This window comes from Erinaceus europaeus, chromosome 12 (genome assembly GCF_950295315.1).
Source record: "Erinaceus europaeus chromosome 12, mEriEur2.1, whole genome shotgun sequence".
NCBI classification, from domain to species: Eukaryota; Metazoa; Chordata; class Mammalia; order Eulipotyphla; family Erinaceidae; genus Erinaceus; species Erinaceus europaeus.
In genome coordinates, this window is record NC_080173.1 from 100,764,149 (window position 1) to 100,781,524 (window position 17,376).

At 53.0% G+C, this 17,376-nt stretch overlaps 1 protein-coding gene across 4 annotated transcripts in view; it reads right to left on the reverse strand.

Moving 5' to 3' along the window:
- Nucleotides 1-17,376, reverse strand: part of LARS2 (leucyl-tRNA synthetase 2, mitochondrial) — a 130,031-nt gene that overhangs the window by 4,779 nt on the left and 107,876 nt on the right. For all 4 annotated transcript variants that reach the window (XM_007531437.3, XM_060204816.1, XM_060204817.1 and 1 more), the window contains exons 16-19: nucleotides 16,044-16,226; nucleotides 14,647-14,816; nucleotides 11,393-11,470; nucleotides 7,679-7,790 (exon numbers count right to left, since the gene is read on the reverse strand). In XM_007531437.3, the coding sequence (XP_007531499.1) occupies nucleotides 7,679-7,790; nucleotides 11,393-11,470; nucleotides 14,647-14,816; nucleotides 16,044-16,226 (543 nt within the window). The remainder of the gene's footprint in view (nucleotides 1-7,678; nucleotides 7,791-11,392; nucleotides 11,471-14,646; nucleotides 14,817-16,043; nucleotides 16,227-17,376) is intronic.

The following is a 17,376-nucleotide window of genomic DNA, read 5'->3' on the forward strand; positions in this document are numbered from 1 at the left end:
CTTATTAAAAAAAAAAACAACAAAAACGGAGTCAGGTAGTAGCGCAGTGGCTTAAGCGCACGTGGCACAGAGTGCAAGGATCCCGGTTCGAGCCCCCGGCTCCCCACCTGCAGGGGAGTCACTTCACAGGCGGTGAAGCAGGTCTGCAGGTGTCTGTCTTTCTCTCACCCCCTCTGTCTTCCCCTCCTCTCTCCATTTCTCTCTGTCCTATATAACCACATCAATAATAACAACAATAATAACTACAACAATAAAACAACAAGGGCAACAAAAGGGAATAAATTAATTTTAAAAAATGCTTCAAACCCAAACAAGACCTGCGGAGAGCAGATACCCCAGCAAGGAGCTGCACTGGCTCTTGGCTCCTCACTAGGTGCGTGAAGGGGCCTCTCGCCCCACCTGGAGGGCATCCGGCTTGCAAGGCCAGTGAAGATGTGAGAGACAATTACTGAGTGGTTTCGCTTGTGTGTGGAACACGGAGGCTGGGATGCAAGAACTTGCAAGCAAAACACACCAATTCAGGGCACAACAGCAACAGGGGGAGTAGCCAAACTGTCTCTAAGGCTTTGTGAGAACTATGGTGCTTACGGGGGGACGGAATTTCAGTGGCTGTGGTGTAGGGCTGTACTCTTACTCATAGGAGCTCAACAATCCTTACTGAATCTACTAATCATGAGAAAGAAAGAAGAGCAGCTTCACCTGGCCAGAAGCTTTTTTTTTTTTTTTTTTTTAATATTTATTTATTCTCTTTTGTTGCCCTTTTTTTTTTTTATTGTTGTTGTTATTGATGTCGTCATTAGTCTCAGGCATGGAAGCCTTTTGCATTGTTGGATGGGACAGAGAGAAATGGAGAGAGGAGGGGAACACAGAGAGGGGGAGAGAAAGACAGACACCTGCAGACCTGCTTCACCGCCTGTGAAGCGACTCCCCTGCAGGTGGGGAGCTGGGGGCTCGAACTGGGATCCTTGAGCCAGTCCTTGCGCTTTGTGCCACCTGCGCTTAACCCGCAACTCACTGGCCAGCATGTTCTAACTTTAAATTGTAGATAGTGGCGGTATACTCTAACAGGCGGCAATGCACGTAGTCAATATTTGTTTACTTGTTTTGCCTCCAGGCTTTTCACTGGGGGGTAGGTGCCAGCATTGCGACTGGCGCACCTGGTTAAGCACACACATTACAGTGCGTGGAGACCCGGGTTCGAGCCCCTGGTCCCCTCTTGCAGGGGGGAAGCTTCACGAGCAGTGAAGCAGAGCTGCAGGTGTCTCTCGTCTCTCCTCCTTCTCTCTTCACCTTCCCTTTCGATTTCCCTCTGTCCCATCCCCAAAATGAAGAAACAATTTAACATTTATGAGAAACCGCGGATGAAGCTGTCGGAAGGCCAAGTCAGCACGCAGCAGTGACTGTCCTGAGGTGACCTTTTTTCTTCCTTTTTAAATATACATGTTTCATTAGAAAGTTTTTTTTTGTAATTTGAAAAGTTATTTACTTTCAAGAGAGACTAACATGTCTCGGACATGAGAGTCCTGCCCTCCCTGCCCAGCTGCTGCCCTGTAGGGAGACCCTGCCAGACCAAGCTCCTCATACCGGGAGCTCACTCACGCCTCACCCAAAGTCACCCGAAGATTCCGTTTTCCTCTCTGCTGAGCTTCTGAGTTTACGCTCTGTCTCCTGCAGAAACCACTGCCTTCTCTTCCCTACTGGTCTGCGGCTCCCCCTCTGCGACACCCTCATCCCACCGTGTGCTGACACGCATCATGCTACAGCGACAGGATCACCACAGCAGGGGAGGCTCGGGACACCCATCACACCTCAAAGCTACTGGAAAACCAGGAAGTAAAGGGCAGGCGGGCTGTGAGTTAGCACATGGCTTCCTACACTGACAAAGTCCTGCTATCAAAAAGGGTCATTTATTTGAAAATATTTTATTCTAATGAGAGACAGACAGACGCGCCAACTCTGGCTTACGGTGGAGCCTGGAGTTGAGCACGGGCCCTCCAGGGTCTCAGGCACGAAGCCTTTTACACAGCCGTGACGTTGTCTCCCCCGCCCAGCAGACTCGCACGAGCCCCCTGTATGGCGGCAGACCACGCGAGCACCCCGCCCGCTCACGGACCCTCTGAGGAGCCCTGGCGGGCTCGCTTGTTGCCCGTCTTGGTCCTGGTGCTGGTTTCACTGCTTTGCTGCAGCTTCCCATCAGTCCCCCCCCCCCCCCGCCCTCTACTTATGACCGTGTGTCAAGGTGAGGGGCTGAGAGCCCATTCGGGTCTGAGGATCAAGGGACGTAATAGATGTCTCCCTGGGGCCCAGCTGTCCGGTCCTGGGCGTCCCAGCTCACTCCCAGGCCCCCTCCACTTCTTCTTTTTCTTTCTTTTTTTTTTAGAACTTTTTATTTTATTTATTTTTTAAAATCAGTTCTTCCCCCCCCCTTATGTTGCCCTTGCTGTTTTCTTATTGTTGTTGTAGTTATTGTTGTTGTTATTGTTGTCGTTGTCATTGGACAGGACAGAGAGAAATGGAGAGAGGAGGGGAAGACAGAGGGGGAGAGAAGGACAGACACCTGCAGACCTGTTTCACCGCTTGCGAAGTGACTCCCCTGCAGGTGGGGAGCCGGGGGCTCGAACCGGGATCCTTACGCCGGTCCGTGCACTTGGTGCCATGTGCGCTTAACCCACTGATTCCCGGCCCCCTCCACTTCTAACTGACAGGCCTCTCGGAAGAAGCAGAAAGCAGCTTCCTGCTGGCTCCTCAGAAGGGCTCCTGTTAAGACTGGAATCTCCGTAGAAGGCAGAGGTCACAGCGGGGCGGCCATCGTTCCGGCACCGCAGCGGCCTGGCCGGCCGGCACAGCATCTGACCCGGCCACAATGGGCAGAATTCCAGAACCTTCTGGCAGTTGTACAGGATGCTTAGGAAATAAAAGGGCCATGGGCACAAATGTCCTGGGGAGAAGCTGTGTCAAATTCCACTTTAAAAACCGAGGAAGCACAGCCTTCCTGGGGCAATCAGGATGCTTATTTATAGCCCCGGCAGACTTCCCACAGGGATGAAGGCAGCGGGGCGTCCTGCTCAGGAGGGAGGAACAGAAACCGGGACCTGCCTCTGTGCTGTCTTCCCGCCGTGCTCTCTTGAGGGAAGTAAAAGCACCTGGCGTTTGCATGGCAAATGCAACGGTTTCTTTACGGGACATAGGGCAGGGCAGGGCAGGGCAGGGCAGGGCAGGGGTCGGCCTCTGGCACAGAAGCAGTGGGGGAGGCGTGGACACAGGCTGGCACGGCTGACACTCGAGGCCACCAGGCAGGGCTGGCTGGCGCCTGGGGCCCTTCCTTTCCCTCCTCTGGGAGAGCGGCTGCTACGACCTTCCTGTGAAACAACACAAACAAGCCTTCTCTCTCCCTCTGCTCAGCTCTGGTTTATGGTGGTGCTGGGCACAGGACCTAGGACGGGGGGACCATGAGGTTGTCTCAACTTATTTTTTTATTTTTACTACTAGATAGAGATAGAAATTGAGAGGAGGGGGGAGACAGAGAAACAGAGAAAGAGGCAGAGAGACACCTACTGTAGCCCTGTTTCACCACTTGTGAAGCTTTCCTCCTGCAGGTGGGGACCAGGGGCTTGAACCTGGGCCCTTGCGCACTGTCATGTGAGCACTTAGCCAGGTGCGCATTGGGAGGCATTGGGTCGACCTTCCCGTGGTGCATCCCGTGAGTCCCCATTCCTTGGGGAAACTGACGATCCTTCCTAGCCGACTGAATCCACATGGATCCCAGTCACTTTCAAAGCCAGCAACAAGCAGCTCCTGACAGCTTTCAAGCTGACCTGTGGACTGGCTACGGAAGAAGGGCAAACGCTAGAAGAAGCAGCAGCCAGGTGCGCCACTGCCTGGCCCCGCTTTTTTTTTTTTTTTGCAGTCAACTATGCTAACTCACTGGCCCTTGGTTTCTACTCTGAGAGCCGGTGAGACTGTCCGGCACCACTAAGCCAGGAGCGAGCACTGGGCGGGCGGGCGAGCGGGCGAGCGGGCGCCGTCTCTCTGGCTGCAGGACCCTCCCGATGGTCCTCTTCAGGCCTCCTCCAGCCCCCAGCCCCGTCCTCACACACACTCGAGGAAATGGACAGGCAGTGACGCCACCCATGACACTACTCTGAGGTGAAGACGCTGACAGCAGCACGTTCCTGTGTGAAGCACCACTCCGTCGGCGGAGGCCCTCCCTCCTCTCTCTCTCCCTCCCTCCCTCCTCTCTCTCACACACACACAAAGCTCTCTGTAATTCCACTGAAACCACTGAATACACGTTATGTTTCGCCAAACACGACAGGGAAAACACAGCCACTTTCACTTTATGAAGAAAACTCAACTTGTGCCAGTGGGCTGCAGCCCCAAGGTCACACACAGGTCACTTCAGAAGGCTGAGAGGCAGCAGGGGCCGGCCCTGCGGAGACCCTCCAACGACAGTGTTGGCTGAAGACCTGGCTACTGCATGAGCTGGAAGCTCGCTGCAGAAGTCCAGCCAGATAAGTCAGCGTGGAATTATCAAAAGTGGCAAAAAAAACAAAACAAAAAAAAAACACAAATGGAGGGCTTGTCACCATGCTTGAAACCACCTGCATTTTGGACCAAAGGCTCAGCAGCTGCTCAACATCCCGTCAGTGGAAGGTGGCTCACCAGCCACGGGAACGTTCAGACGGTGGGCACAGCCGTCCAGAAAGAAAGGGGCACAGGGCGGGGGACACAGCACAGGGGTTCTGCAAAAGACTGTCCAGCCTGAGGCTCCGAGGCTCTGAGGCTCCAGGTTCAGTCCCCAGCACCACCATTAGCCAGAGCTGAGCAGGGCTCTGGCCTTTCTCCCTGGTTCTCTCTCTCACTAAAATAAATAAAGGAACTATTAAAAGGAAGGGGAGGGGTGGGGCAGCCCTGGAGCTGGGGCAGCAGGCAGAATGTTGGACTTGCACAAGTAAGCACGAGGTCCCGAGCTCGATCCCAACATCGCTGCCACATGCCAGAGGGAAGCTCTGGTGTCCCCCCCCTCTGTAATGTTTGCATTTATGTAGGACAGAGACGCGTCTCACATACATGCTCTGAGTTGTGTCCGATTCAATAGAAAATCCGTAGTGACTGTTCTTCGGGACGGCAGCTGAGCAGCAGGAGGAGCAGGGATGGAAGGAGACCGGCAGTGTGTCAGAACTCAGTGCCTCCTGGCACGCAAGCTCCATGCAAGTTCAGGCCTCGAGAAGTTCAGACTGGTAGCCGGAGCAGGGATCTCGCGGCTCCCTGACCCCACCCCACCCACCCCGGCCGCCGGGCTCTCTGGGAGCAGTGCTCCGGGCAGAAGGTGCAGGCCTGTCCTGTCCCTGCACGCCCATCGGGGCTCGAGCTGTGTGACGCGGCACAGGCTGCATCCGTGCGTGTGTAGCACACGTCTATCACAACCTCTGGGGCTACAGGCTCCTCCTTGCCCTCTCTCTCTCTCTCTCTCTCTCTCTCTCTCTCTCTGTCTACCATGCAGGAGACCAGCATGTCAACCATTGAGACTTGTGGGCTTCGAAAGGCACGGTAACACACAAACCCATGCTCTACTCTACTCTGAGGTGACCAGGGATTCACAGAAGACTGCGAAGGAGCGTGTGGGAGGCCCTGGGAGGCCCCTCAGTGGAAGGGTCTGAAGTCACTACGGTGCCGAGCAAAACCAGGAGGCTGACTCAGGTGCCACCCGCAGAGCTCCTTCCGTGGCTTTATAAGCACCGGGGAGTGTGCGTGCCTGATTTCCCTGTGATCTGTGACTGCCGACACAGGCAAACAGAGGGCTTCTGTCCCCACAAGGCTCCCTTCTGTGCCCCTGCTCTGGCCACCGCCCCTCCACCCTGTCCCTAACCTCTGGCAACCACGAATATGTTTTCCATTCTATGATTTTTGTTCTTTCAAGTTAGAATGTTAGCTAAATGGAATCACAGAGCATAGAAACTTTAAGATCAGTGGCCCCCAGCCCATTTGAGACCCATCTAGGTTGTTGTTACCTGCTCAAAAGGTCTTTTGTGATGATGAAAAAATCACCCTTTCAACCAGAGTACCCACAAGGACTCCTGTCTAGGGGTTTATCGCCCTTTGTTGATCAAAGGGAATTCCCAGCTAGGGGAGCTAGCACAATGGTTAAGCAAAGAGACTCTCAGGCCTGAGGCTCTGAAGTTCAATCCCCTATACCACCATAAACCAGAGCTGCTCAGTGTTCTGGGAAAAAAGGGAAGAAAACAAACAAACAAACAAAAAACCCTATGTCTGTCATGTCATCTGGAAACAGTATCAGTGACTCAAATACGAAAATTCCCCAAAGCAGGCAGCTACGACCCTCATCCTTCATTACAGGAAAATAAATGACAGCTTTGTGAGTCCAGGCACTTGAGCTCACTGATCTGAAGCTCTGGAACGCAAACAGACAACATTCCTTGACTTGTTAGAGCTGCGACTGTGGGCTATAGGTTTTAAGGAAGGAGGCCCATCTCCTCTTCAGAGGGACATTAGGCTCTGGGGAATGCTTCCACGTGAGGGGATGCCGGCTGCCTTGCCCGCAGGACTGCAGGTTCCCCAGCAAGTCAGACCTCAGTTCTGCTGCTCTTTGGAGATGATCTCTCTAATGAAAACGTGCTTCTCGGGGGGATTCTGGGAAGTGGCGCTTTCTGATCACTGTACCCTGCTGCCTTCCCTGCTGTGTTGTTTCTCTCTTTAGAAGACACAGAAATGATACCAGTTTGCGGAAATTGATAAAGGAGAGGAGAGGAAAGGAGGGGAGTGGAGGGAAGGAGAGGAGGGGAGGAGAGGAGAAGAGAGGAGAGGAGAGGAGAGGAGAGGAGGGGAGGGGAGAGGAGAGAAGAGGAGGAGGGAAGGGAGGGGAGGAGAGAAGAGTAGGGGAGGAGAAGAGAGGAGAGGAGAGGAGGGGAAGGAAGGGGAGAGGATAGGAGGGGAGGAGGGAAGGGGAAGGGAGGGGAGGAGAGGAGAGGTGGAGGAGGAAGGAGAGGAGAGGAGATGAGAGGAGAGGAGGGGAAAGGAGAGAGGTGGAGAGGAAAGGTGAGGAGGGGAGAGGAGAGGTGGAGAGCGGAGGTGGAGAGGAGAGGTGAGGAGGGGAGAGGAGGGGAGAGGAGAGGTGGAGAGGCGGAGAGGAGGGGAGAGGAGAGGTGGAGAGGAGAGGAGAGCTGCAGAGGAGAGGAGAGGGGAAGGGAAGGGAGGAGATACTCTTCTCTCTCTGCAGAAAGTGCCGACCCGAATTCTCTCTCCATGGTCCAGTCTCAACTGTGTGGATGTCTAGAGGTTTCTCAAAGGAAGGACAGCAGGATTTGCTGCAGACAGACAGACAGACAGACAGCTCCGTCCTCAAGGAGCAGCTCTGGTTCCCATCACTCTGCCAAGGCAGAGCCTGGAGTCCCCAGGCGCCACTCTGTCCCTTTAGCTTCCGTGGCCTCTTCTTTCTTCAGGGAGGTGGCTGGAGACAGCCCCCAAGGCTCTCCTCTCCCAGGGCCTCCCACACCCAGACTTGCAAAGGCGCCATGCTGGGCTCCTGTCACTTCTCAGCTTCCTGTGAGCGCAGGGCCTGCCACTGTTCTCTCTGTGTACGTTTTCTTGCTAAAATCTGGAATGCCGTCCTTGGAGGGCACTGGTCCCCGGCTAAACAAGGCCACGCCACCCCGCCTACCTGCCCAGAGCTCCGATGTTACGTGCGGGGCCATGGGGGCCGTCATCACCACAAGGGCACACAGGGCGTCCTCAAACTCGGGGCTGTGCTGCACGAGTCTCTGAGGAGCTTGCTGAGGGAGAGGGAAGAAAAGCGTCAGAACACTGCGGCCCACAAAACAAGCCCCTCGGATCCCCAGTCCCCAGACACGGCACGCAGGGAGAAGCTCGCTCACCCATTTTTGCGCCAGGCGGACAACGTCCCCCGGCAGCAGCCGGCAGCCTCCTTGAGGCTTTGTGAGAAGTGTGGAGGCTACGGCTGGGAGGGTGGGCACACGACCCTGGTGCTGGGTGTGGTGTGGACTGGACCCTGCGACCTGACTGTCTTGTGAGCCGCTATCAACCACTGACGACCAGGGAAACAGCGGTGAGGGCGACAACGGTCTCCACGCAGGTCTGCGTGTCCTCGTTCAGCTCCCGCTGCCACTCACCAGGGCGACATTCTTACTCGGCCTGGCCGGCAAAGCAGCTCAAGTTTGCAGAGGGAGACTCAGCCGGCACCCAAGGGCTGGAGCCTGTGTTAGAATCGAGGCTGTTCTGCCTGTCTCCCCGCCAGGCTTCCTGGGGCCGAGGCCCAGCGAGAGGTGCAGAGGCCTGAGTGTGAGTGTGGAGGCCCTGCCCTCTTCGGAGATCTGGGGGGTGAGGGTGGGGTGTCCCCACTCTCCCAAACAGCTCTGCCGGTTGGCAGACACACAGGTGTCTCCTGAGGTAAGTGATGAGCTAGCCCGGTCACCCCAATTCAACTCACGGGGCACCTACAGGAGTTTGGAACTAACAGCATAAGACGACGTCACCCTGAGGAGGTGCTTCAGAGAAGGGGACAGATAAAAGAAAGGGACGTGGAGCAGGTCGCTCTTTCTGGCTGCTGCTGCTGCTTCTCCTGGTGAGAAGCATCTTGGCGGAGGTGTGCCAGGTATCCGCCATGGGTGTTTCTCCTGGGCACTGAACGCGTGTGACTCTGCTAGCCGGTACACTTTTAGACCCCTCTACAGCCATAAGCAGCCTTTACCTCTGCTGATAATTGTTTATCTTACGGGACTAAACTTTTAGAAACCTATACTCAGACTTTATGGACCTAGCTAGCGCACTCTTAGCCCTAGATGATGCGTGCCTATTCTGCCTTTACCTGTCACCTGATAAACGTGTATTGTTTAAACCCGTTCCCAGCTCCGGCTGTGAGCCCTCTCACACACCGCAGCAGCCCCACCAACCCCTTTTTAAGTTAAAAAACAACAGATGTGAAGGATAAACTGTCTGGAAAGGCAGCTTTTGCACCTGAGGAGTGTTGGGTCAATGGGGGAGACAACGAGCAGGAGACCTAAGGATGAGACAGGGGTCCTCAGAGCGCCGACAGGCAGAGTTAAAGAATGGCCCGGGGAGTCGGGAGGTAGCACAGTGGGTTAAGCGCACGTGGCGCAAAGCACAAGGATCCCGGTTCGAGCCCCCGGCTCCCCACCTGCAGGGGAGTCGCTTCACAGGCGGTGAAGCAGGTCTGCAGGTGTCTGTCTTTCTCTCCCCCTCTCTGTCTTCCCCTCCTCTCTCCATTTGTCTCTGACCTATCCAACAACGATGGCATCAATAATAACTACAACAATAAAACAACAAGGGCAACAAAAGGGAATAAATAAATTAATTTTTAAAAAAAATGGCCCAGAGAGGAGGTTTGCTGAAAGGATTTCATGCTGCCTGGTGATTCAGGCAGCCTGAGGAGGCCATGACACAAGCTGGCCCGGCCCAGTTCCCAACACCGTGTGACAAGAACAACCATGGCTTAGTTTACCGTCTGTCTGCTGACCTTAAGGTAGAGGGTCACACGACGTATTTTTGCTGAGTATGGAAAAACAAGAACTATTCCACGTTAATAAAAAATGCACAGAAAGGGCCCAGGTGGTGGCACACTGGGTTAAGCGCACATGGTACAAAGTGCGAGAACCGGCTCAAGGGTCCCAGTTCGAACCCCCGGCTCCCCACCTGTAGGAGGGTCGATTTGCAAGTGGTGAAGCAGGTCTGCAGGTGTCTACCTTTCTTTCTTTTTTTAAAATTTTATTTACTTTCCCTTTTATTGCCCTTGTTGTTTTTTATTGTTGTAGTTCTTGTTATTGATGTCGCTGTTAGATAGGACAGAGAGAAATGGAGAGAGGAGGGGAAGACAGAGAGGGGGAGAGAAAGACAGACACCTGCAGACCTGCTTCACCGCCTGGGAAGCGACACCTGTGTAGGAGCACAGGTGGGGAGCCGGGGCTCGAACGGGGACCCTTGCACCAGTCCTTGCGCTTTGTGCCACCTGCACTTAACCCGCTGCGCTACTGCCTGACTCCCAGTGTCTATCTTTCTATCTTTCCCACCTCTCTCAATTTCTCTCTGTCCTAAATGGAAAAAACGGTCGCCAGGAGCAGTAGATTTGTAGGCTGGCACCAATCCTCAACAATAATCCTGGAGGCAAAAATAAATAAATAAATGTACAAAAATGTACAGAAATATGATCTTTGAAAAACTGCTTAAGAGACTGGAGTGCAGCCTCACAGATAAGAGTACAGGAAGGTGTACCAGAAACAAGTACACCAGGCTGAGTGAGGTGCTAGGGAACTGATATTTATTTATTAATTAATTTATTAATTTCATCAGAGCACTGCTCAGCTCTGACTTTTGGTGGTTCCGGGGAATGAACCTGGGACCTCAGAATCTTAGGCTTGAAAATCATTTGTCTAACCGCTAAGCTGTCTCCCCAGCCCAGCGGGGAGTGAAAATTCAATTTTAATATTTGCCATTTTCTCCTGATTAAAATCAACAGTCCAGGCTACGACACACTGGGTAAAGTTTGGACTCTCAAACATCAGGCCTCCAGTTTGATCCCACCACGGCACATGCCAGAGTGATGTTCTGTTTTGTTTTTTCTCTCTCATAAGTGAAGAAAGGAAATATTTCATTCAACCTCAAACACACACACACACACACACACACACACACACACACACTCAGCACAGACATTCGGGAGACACACAACCACTTACAGTCGTGCCGTCCGTCCAGAACAAGAATCCCAAACAGCGTGCTATATGCAACATGACCCAGTCCCCAGAGACACAAGAGTCAAGCATCCACGCATGATACCGCCAAAACTGAGACCTCAGCCTCACGGGCACTTCTATGGCCGGCGGCCAGCCCTCTTCTCGACACCAACATCATATCATGAGCAGGGCACGGATCTGAGTCTTCATGGAGCCAGGATCTCAAGGATGGAAGGACAGACAGGTCCTGCCCATGGATGTGACAGTATCTTTTCATGTTAGTATCCAAGAGTGCTTTCTGGAAGGGCACTCAGGCTGCTTCCACTCTTTGGCTATTGTGAATAAAGCAGCTATGAGCAGCTATGAGCAGCTATGTGTGTGTGTGTGTGTGTGTGTGTGTGTGTGTTAGGGGGTATGCCTCTCTGATCAGTGTCTGCATGTCCTCTGGATAACTGCCCGAGAGCGGTAATGGTGACAAACACTCCAGGGAATACCTACCTATGTGACGTTTGCAGACATTTGGAATTCCAAGTCTCTACGCTTATAACTCATCTGCCAAAGGTCACAGCTACCCTGTGGAGGTGACATGGTAGTGCTCACCTCAGCACGTGACTGGAAGTGACTCTCCCCTCTGCCACCAGCCAATGAGGACACACAAGGCCACTTACCGAGAGGGCACCACTGAGTCCCATCAGCTGAGAGATCGCGGAGTTCAGTGAGAAGTCCTCTGTGAAATGAGAGGTCACCTGGTGGTAAGAGATGGGTCACTCACTTTCAGAACTTCCTTACACTTTACAAGCACAGAATTATCAGAAAATGTAAAATTTAAATAAGTGCAGTTGAATATATCCACCCATCAAATATATTCACTAGCCACCACAATGCTTCCGAGGAATAAAGATTTTACAAATCAAGGTCAGTGCTGTCACCACGACTCAAGACTGCTGGTCCTCTGTCATATCCAGGACAACATTGGTTCTCTCAGTAGGTGCTTGAGAGAACAGTGTAGCAACCCAGCACGGGGCCCAGCAGAGCAGATAAGATGATAAGGTGTTGAACTCTCTTTGTCTCGTTTAAAAACAAGGCCAGCGAGAGAGCTCACTTGGATAGTGTGCTGCTTTGCTGTGTGTGTGAGGCAGGTTTGAAGGCCGCTTCAGTGTTGTGGTCCCTCTCCTTCTCTCTCTCTCTCTCTATCTGAAAGGAAAAAACAAACAAACAGACAAACAAACAACAACAAAAAACCCCCAAACACTACTAATTCTCTACTTATCTGAATAGGTGACAGGGCCCACAGGAATGAACACCAAAGGAGTGGTAAAGGGGAAGTGGGTAAAACCTGCCAATTCCCTTTCCATGAGTTGAATTCACAGTGAAGGCGAGAGCCGGGGAGAAGGTTGGCTTCACACCTGGAAATATGGAGTCAGCAAAGGTACATCCACACAGCCTGTCAGTTTCTTCCTGCCTGTGTGCATTTTTTTATTGCGAACACGGACAAAATGTAGAAAGATACGTCTTTAAGACGTCAAGAGCTTCTAGCTTGTGCAGTGACCCCGTTCTGTTACCTGACAGAACAGAGCAACTTGCCAGCCGTGACGAGAGTGTGTGGAATCCCGACCAGCAGCAGCAGCGTGCAGGCCGCGCAGGCCCACGCAGAGAGCCGGCCGTTTCCCGGCCCTGGAGGGTGGACCTTGAGCCAAAGAGGTGCCACCAAACGAGGCCAAGCTGGGCCCAGGGTCACCGTAGGTCATCCTGGCTGAAGAGGAAACACCCAGCTCTCCAGTGTCGCCAGCGCTCACAGTCCGTGACCATGGCTGAACTGACCGAGTTTGTATCAGTGCGGCTCAAAGAAGAAAAGGAGTTGAAGGGACACCTAGGGCTGCTGGCACCCGTTCTGGGAACAGCTGGCTTTACACACTGGTTGCACAGGCTGCCAGGATTCCACCCTGACCTCCCCAGGCAGACGGCCTCACCAGTGTGTCCTGAGCCCTGCCCCACTGGGGAAAGACAGAAACAGGCTGGGGGATGGATCATGGGCCCACCTGCCAACACCCAAGTCCAGCGGAGAAGCTATTACAGAAGCCAGAATTTGCACCTTCTGCTCCTCATAAAGAATCTGGGTCCAGACTCCCAGAGGGAGGAATGTTCAGGGGAAGATGACCAGAGGGCTGGCTCTGAACCCCAATTCCATCAAGACACAGAGAAAGAAGATGAAAAAAGAAAAGACAGTAGAAAGTAGTAATAGATGTAGGTGAGGCTTAGGAAGGAAGAGAAGGCAGGACCAGGCAAAAATTGGATAGATAGTTCTAGAAATAATAGTCGACTCGGATCTGTGACCTTGGGAGAACTACTGCAGTCTCCAATGGAGGGATGGGGACACGGAACTCTGGTGGTGGGGACAGTGTGGTGCTGTACCTGTTACTTATTGTTTTGTACATCAATATGAAATCACTAACAAGCAAAAAAAAAAAAAAAAAAAACAGCTTTAGACATCTTGCAAAGACATACTAATTTTCCCCCACAAAGTTATTAAAAAGGGGATGTCATAATGTTATAGTCCATTTCTAAATAATAATAAAAAAAAGAGCTGCAAATGTGTTATGCATGAAGAACCTTTTAAAACGACCCAGATGTTACTGGGTCAGCAACAACAAAGTCACACAGTTTACATGGACACTGTGTAACTACGGCACCGAGTGCAGAGACCCCTGCTCACCAGCCCAGGAAACCCCTGCTAAGTGGACTGGGAACTAGTTCTGTTCTGTTCCTCATCACCTGTGTGACTTTCCAAAAGATATTTTGCTACTCTGGACGCTATTTTGTGTGTGTGTATGTATTTATTCCCTTTTGTTGCCCTTGTTGTTTTCTTGTTGTTGTAGTTGTTGTTGTTGTTGATGTCATCGTTGTTGGATAGGACAGAGACAAATGGAGAGAGGAGGGGAAGACAGAGAGGGGGAGAGAAAGACAGACACCTGCAGACCTGCTTCACCGCCTGGGAAGCGACTCCCCTGCAGGTGGGGAGCCGGGGGCTCGAACCGGGATCCTTATGCCGGTCCCTGCGCTTTGCGCCACCTGCGCTTAACCTGCTGCGCTACCGCCCGACACCCTGGACTCTATTTCTATCCCCATCTGTGAATTAAGGAGAAAAGAGATTAAAAAATCCTCTTGATTTGCTTATTACTGTGAGAGAGAGAATGAGAAAGAGGAGAGAGGCCAGAGTATGACTGAGCTCTGCATGCAGTGGTGCTGGGGACTGAGTCTGTGGTCACTGGGGTCCAAGGCTTACATGTCCGTGTCGAAGGGGCTGAGCTATCTCTTAGCCCCTAGACAATTGTATCTTTCCCTGTTCTTTTCACCTTGAAAATTCTGTTACCGGTGGCCAGGCGGTGGTGCACCTGGTTGAGCACACACATGACAGTGCTCAAGACCCTGGTTCAAGCCCCTGGTCCCCACCTGCAGGGAGGAAGCTTCACAGGCGGTGAAACAGGGCTGTAGGTGTCTCTGTGTCTCTCTCCCTCTCTATCTCCCCCTCCCCTCTCCATGTCTGTCTCCATCCAAAATAAACAGAAAAAATTAAAAATAAAATTCTGTGCTGTCACACGCCATGTCACAGTGTACACTGAATCGGGTTCTCTGTCTGGCAGTGTTGGTGATGAAAGCAGGGAGGGGCAGTTTCCGGGCTCTGAGACAGTCTGGTGTGAGACCCTCACAGTGGGAGCCGGCTTCTGATGAGCCTGTGCTGCTGGCCCCGCCATGGCAAAACGTCCAACGCAGCGAGTCGCTTAACCATGACAGTCTGGGCCACCGGAAGAGGGAGGTAAGAAAGCCTGCCGTGGTCCATGCCCAGGCCGCACGGGCCACACAGGCCACACGGGCCGCACGGACCACAGGGACGGGGCCCACGGGCTCCCCGCCAGTCTCTGACCTGGGTGATGACCGAGTTCTTGTACTTCCAGAGCCTCCTGGCTTCGGCCCTCTCCTCGTCACTCAGCTCCTGAGGCCTGGGGGGCTCCTCCGAAGCCCTGGCCTCAATCAGGCGGGTGGTCAAGGACCAAAGGCGCTGCTGCCACCTCAGGACCCCCGGGAGGGCGTCGGCTGGGAATCAGAAAGATGCGTACGTGAGAACGGCTGCTCTGGCCACACAGCAAGCCCCCGACTTGTGGGATGTACCCCACGGCTCCATGCTGCCCTGTCTTTTCCTCCGCATGCACAGTCAACTTCAGGGACCAGACGCAGGAAGGGATGAAAAGCAGTGGCCGGGCAGTAGCTCAGTAGAGGGTGCACTTTGCTGGGAGTCAGTCGAGTGGGAGCCTATCTGCCCCCAAAGAAGTAGGGTCCTCGGGGGGCGGGCGGTAGCGCAGCGGGTTGAGCGCACAGGGCACAAAGCGCAAGGACGGGCATAAAGATCCTGGTTTGAGCCCCCGGCTCCCCACCTGCAGGGGGGTCGCTTCACAAGTGGTGAAGCAGGTCTGCAGGTGTCTGTCTTTCTCTCCCCCTCTCTGTCTTCCCCTCCTCTCTCCATTTCTTTCTGCCCTATCCAACAACATCAATGACAACAATAGCAATAATGACAATAACAAGGGTGAGAACAAGGACAACAAAATGGGAAGAAATGGGCTCCAGGAGCAGAGGATTTGTAGTGCGGGCACCGAGCACCAGCAATAACCCTGGAAACAAAATAAATAAATACATAAAATTAAAAAGAAGTGGGGTTCTCACAGGCTCTGCATCAGACCACCGGTGGGTAGGTTCTGGCCCCATTGTGGGGGCTGTGCCTGCAGGCCTGAGGTTAGGATCCCCAGAGGATTCTTTTGTTTCTTTTTAAAAAATATTTTATTATGTATTTATTTGATAGAGACAGACAGAAATTGAGAGGAGGGGGTGATAAAGAGGGACAGAGACAGGGAGACATCCGTAGCCCTGCTTCACCACTTATCAAGTTCTCCCCCCTGCAGGTGGGGACTGGGGGCTTGAACCTGGGTCCTTGTGCATTGTAACATATGCGCTTAAGCAGGTGCACCACCACCTGGCCCTTTTTATTTTTTATTTTATTTTAAAAAATTTATTTATTTATCTATTTATTACCAGAGCACTGCTCAGCTCTGGCTTAGGGTGGTGCAGGGGATTAAACCGGGTACTTTGGAGCCTCAGGCATGAGAGTCTGTTTGCATAACCAGTATGCTGTCTATCCCGCCCCCCAGAGGATTCTGAAGCTCCCCTAACCCTGAGAAGAACGGCACAGGATGCGGGGCAGACCGCCACTAGCTTCAGGGGACTCGCTCCTAGACTCTCCGGCCGGCCGGCAGGAGGAAGGTGACTTACTCTTCAAGTCCCACAAGATGTCCTTCTCCGGAGGGGCGGCGAACAGGATGTAGAGGCGGATGGTGTCCAGGCCATAGCGGCGCACCGCCTCCTCGGGGTCCACCCCGTTGTGCTTGGACTTGCTCATCTTCTCCCACGTCACCTCCAGCTTCTCCCTGGTCTGCGCGTGGACAGGGACGGGGCCTAGACAACAGACAGAGAGTGTGGACAGGGAGTCGGAGCTGCCAGCCGGCCTAGACGACACAGTCGGCGCCCAAACACAGGCCTGCTGGGGACGCGGCGGGCTGGATTCAGGCCCAAGGCAAGGGAGCAGACAGATGCCGCCATGAGGCAACCCCTGCGGAGCCTCTGGGTCTCCCGGCGCCCAGCAGAGCTCTGGCCTCACGGCACTGCCGTCTGCTCGGTGGCAGAAGCGTCGCCGAAAACGGGCTAGAGCTTAGTCAGCACAAATCCAGCCAAATTAAATGCGGTAATTTCAGGAGATTTATGGCAAATGGATCTGAGGTATGGAGAACTCCTTCAAATACTTGTCTTGCCCTTCAGTGAAGAAAAGTTCTAGAAAAGCAGGTGTGCCCTTGTGTCACTGAGGAGCTGCTGCTGCCGGCCAGTGACAACGCTGGGCTGTGTGAATTCATGGCTCCTAGTCAAAGCTCCATTCTTGGCTGCATGTTGAAAATGTGATTAAAGTGAATAGAAGATATTAAAAAGAAACGTGCTAGTGCCCACCTTCAGTGAATTATGATCTCTTTTCTTTCTTTCTTTCTTTCTTTCTTTCTTTCTTTCTTTCTTTTTCTTTCTTTCTTTCTTTTTTTGCCTCCAGGGTTATCACTGGGGCTCGGTGCCTGCACTACAAATCCACTGCTCCTGGAGGCCTTTTTTCTATTTTATTGTCATTGATGTCGTCATGGTTGGATAGGACAGAGAGAAATGGAGAGAGGAGGGGAAGACAGAGGGGAAGACAGAGAGGGGGAGAGACAGACAGACACCTGCAGACCTGCTTCACCGCCTGGGAAGCGACTCCCCTGCAGGTGGGGAGCCGGGGGCTCGAACCGGGATCCTTGAGCTTTGTGCCATGTGCGCTTAACCCGCTGCACTACTGCCTGACCCCTCTTTTAAAAATTCATTTATTATCTTTATTTATTGGATAGGACAGCCAGAAATCGAGAGGGTAAGGGGAGATAGGGAGGGAGAGAGACAGACAGACACCTGCAGCCCTGCTTCACCGCTCGCAAAGCGGTGTGTGGTGCGTCTGGTGTCTCTGTCTCTCCCCCTCTCTAGCTTTTCCTTCCCTCTCAATTTTGCTGTCACTATCCAATAATAAAAATAAATAAAT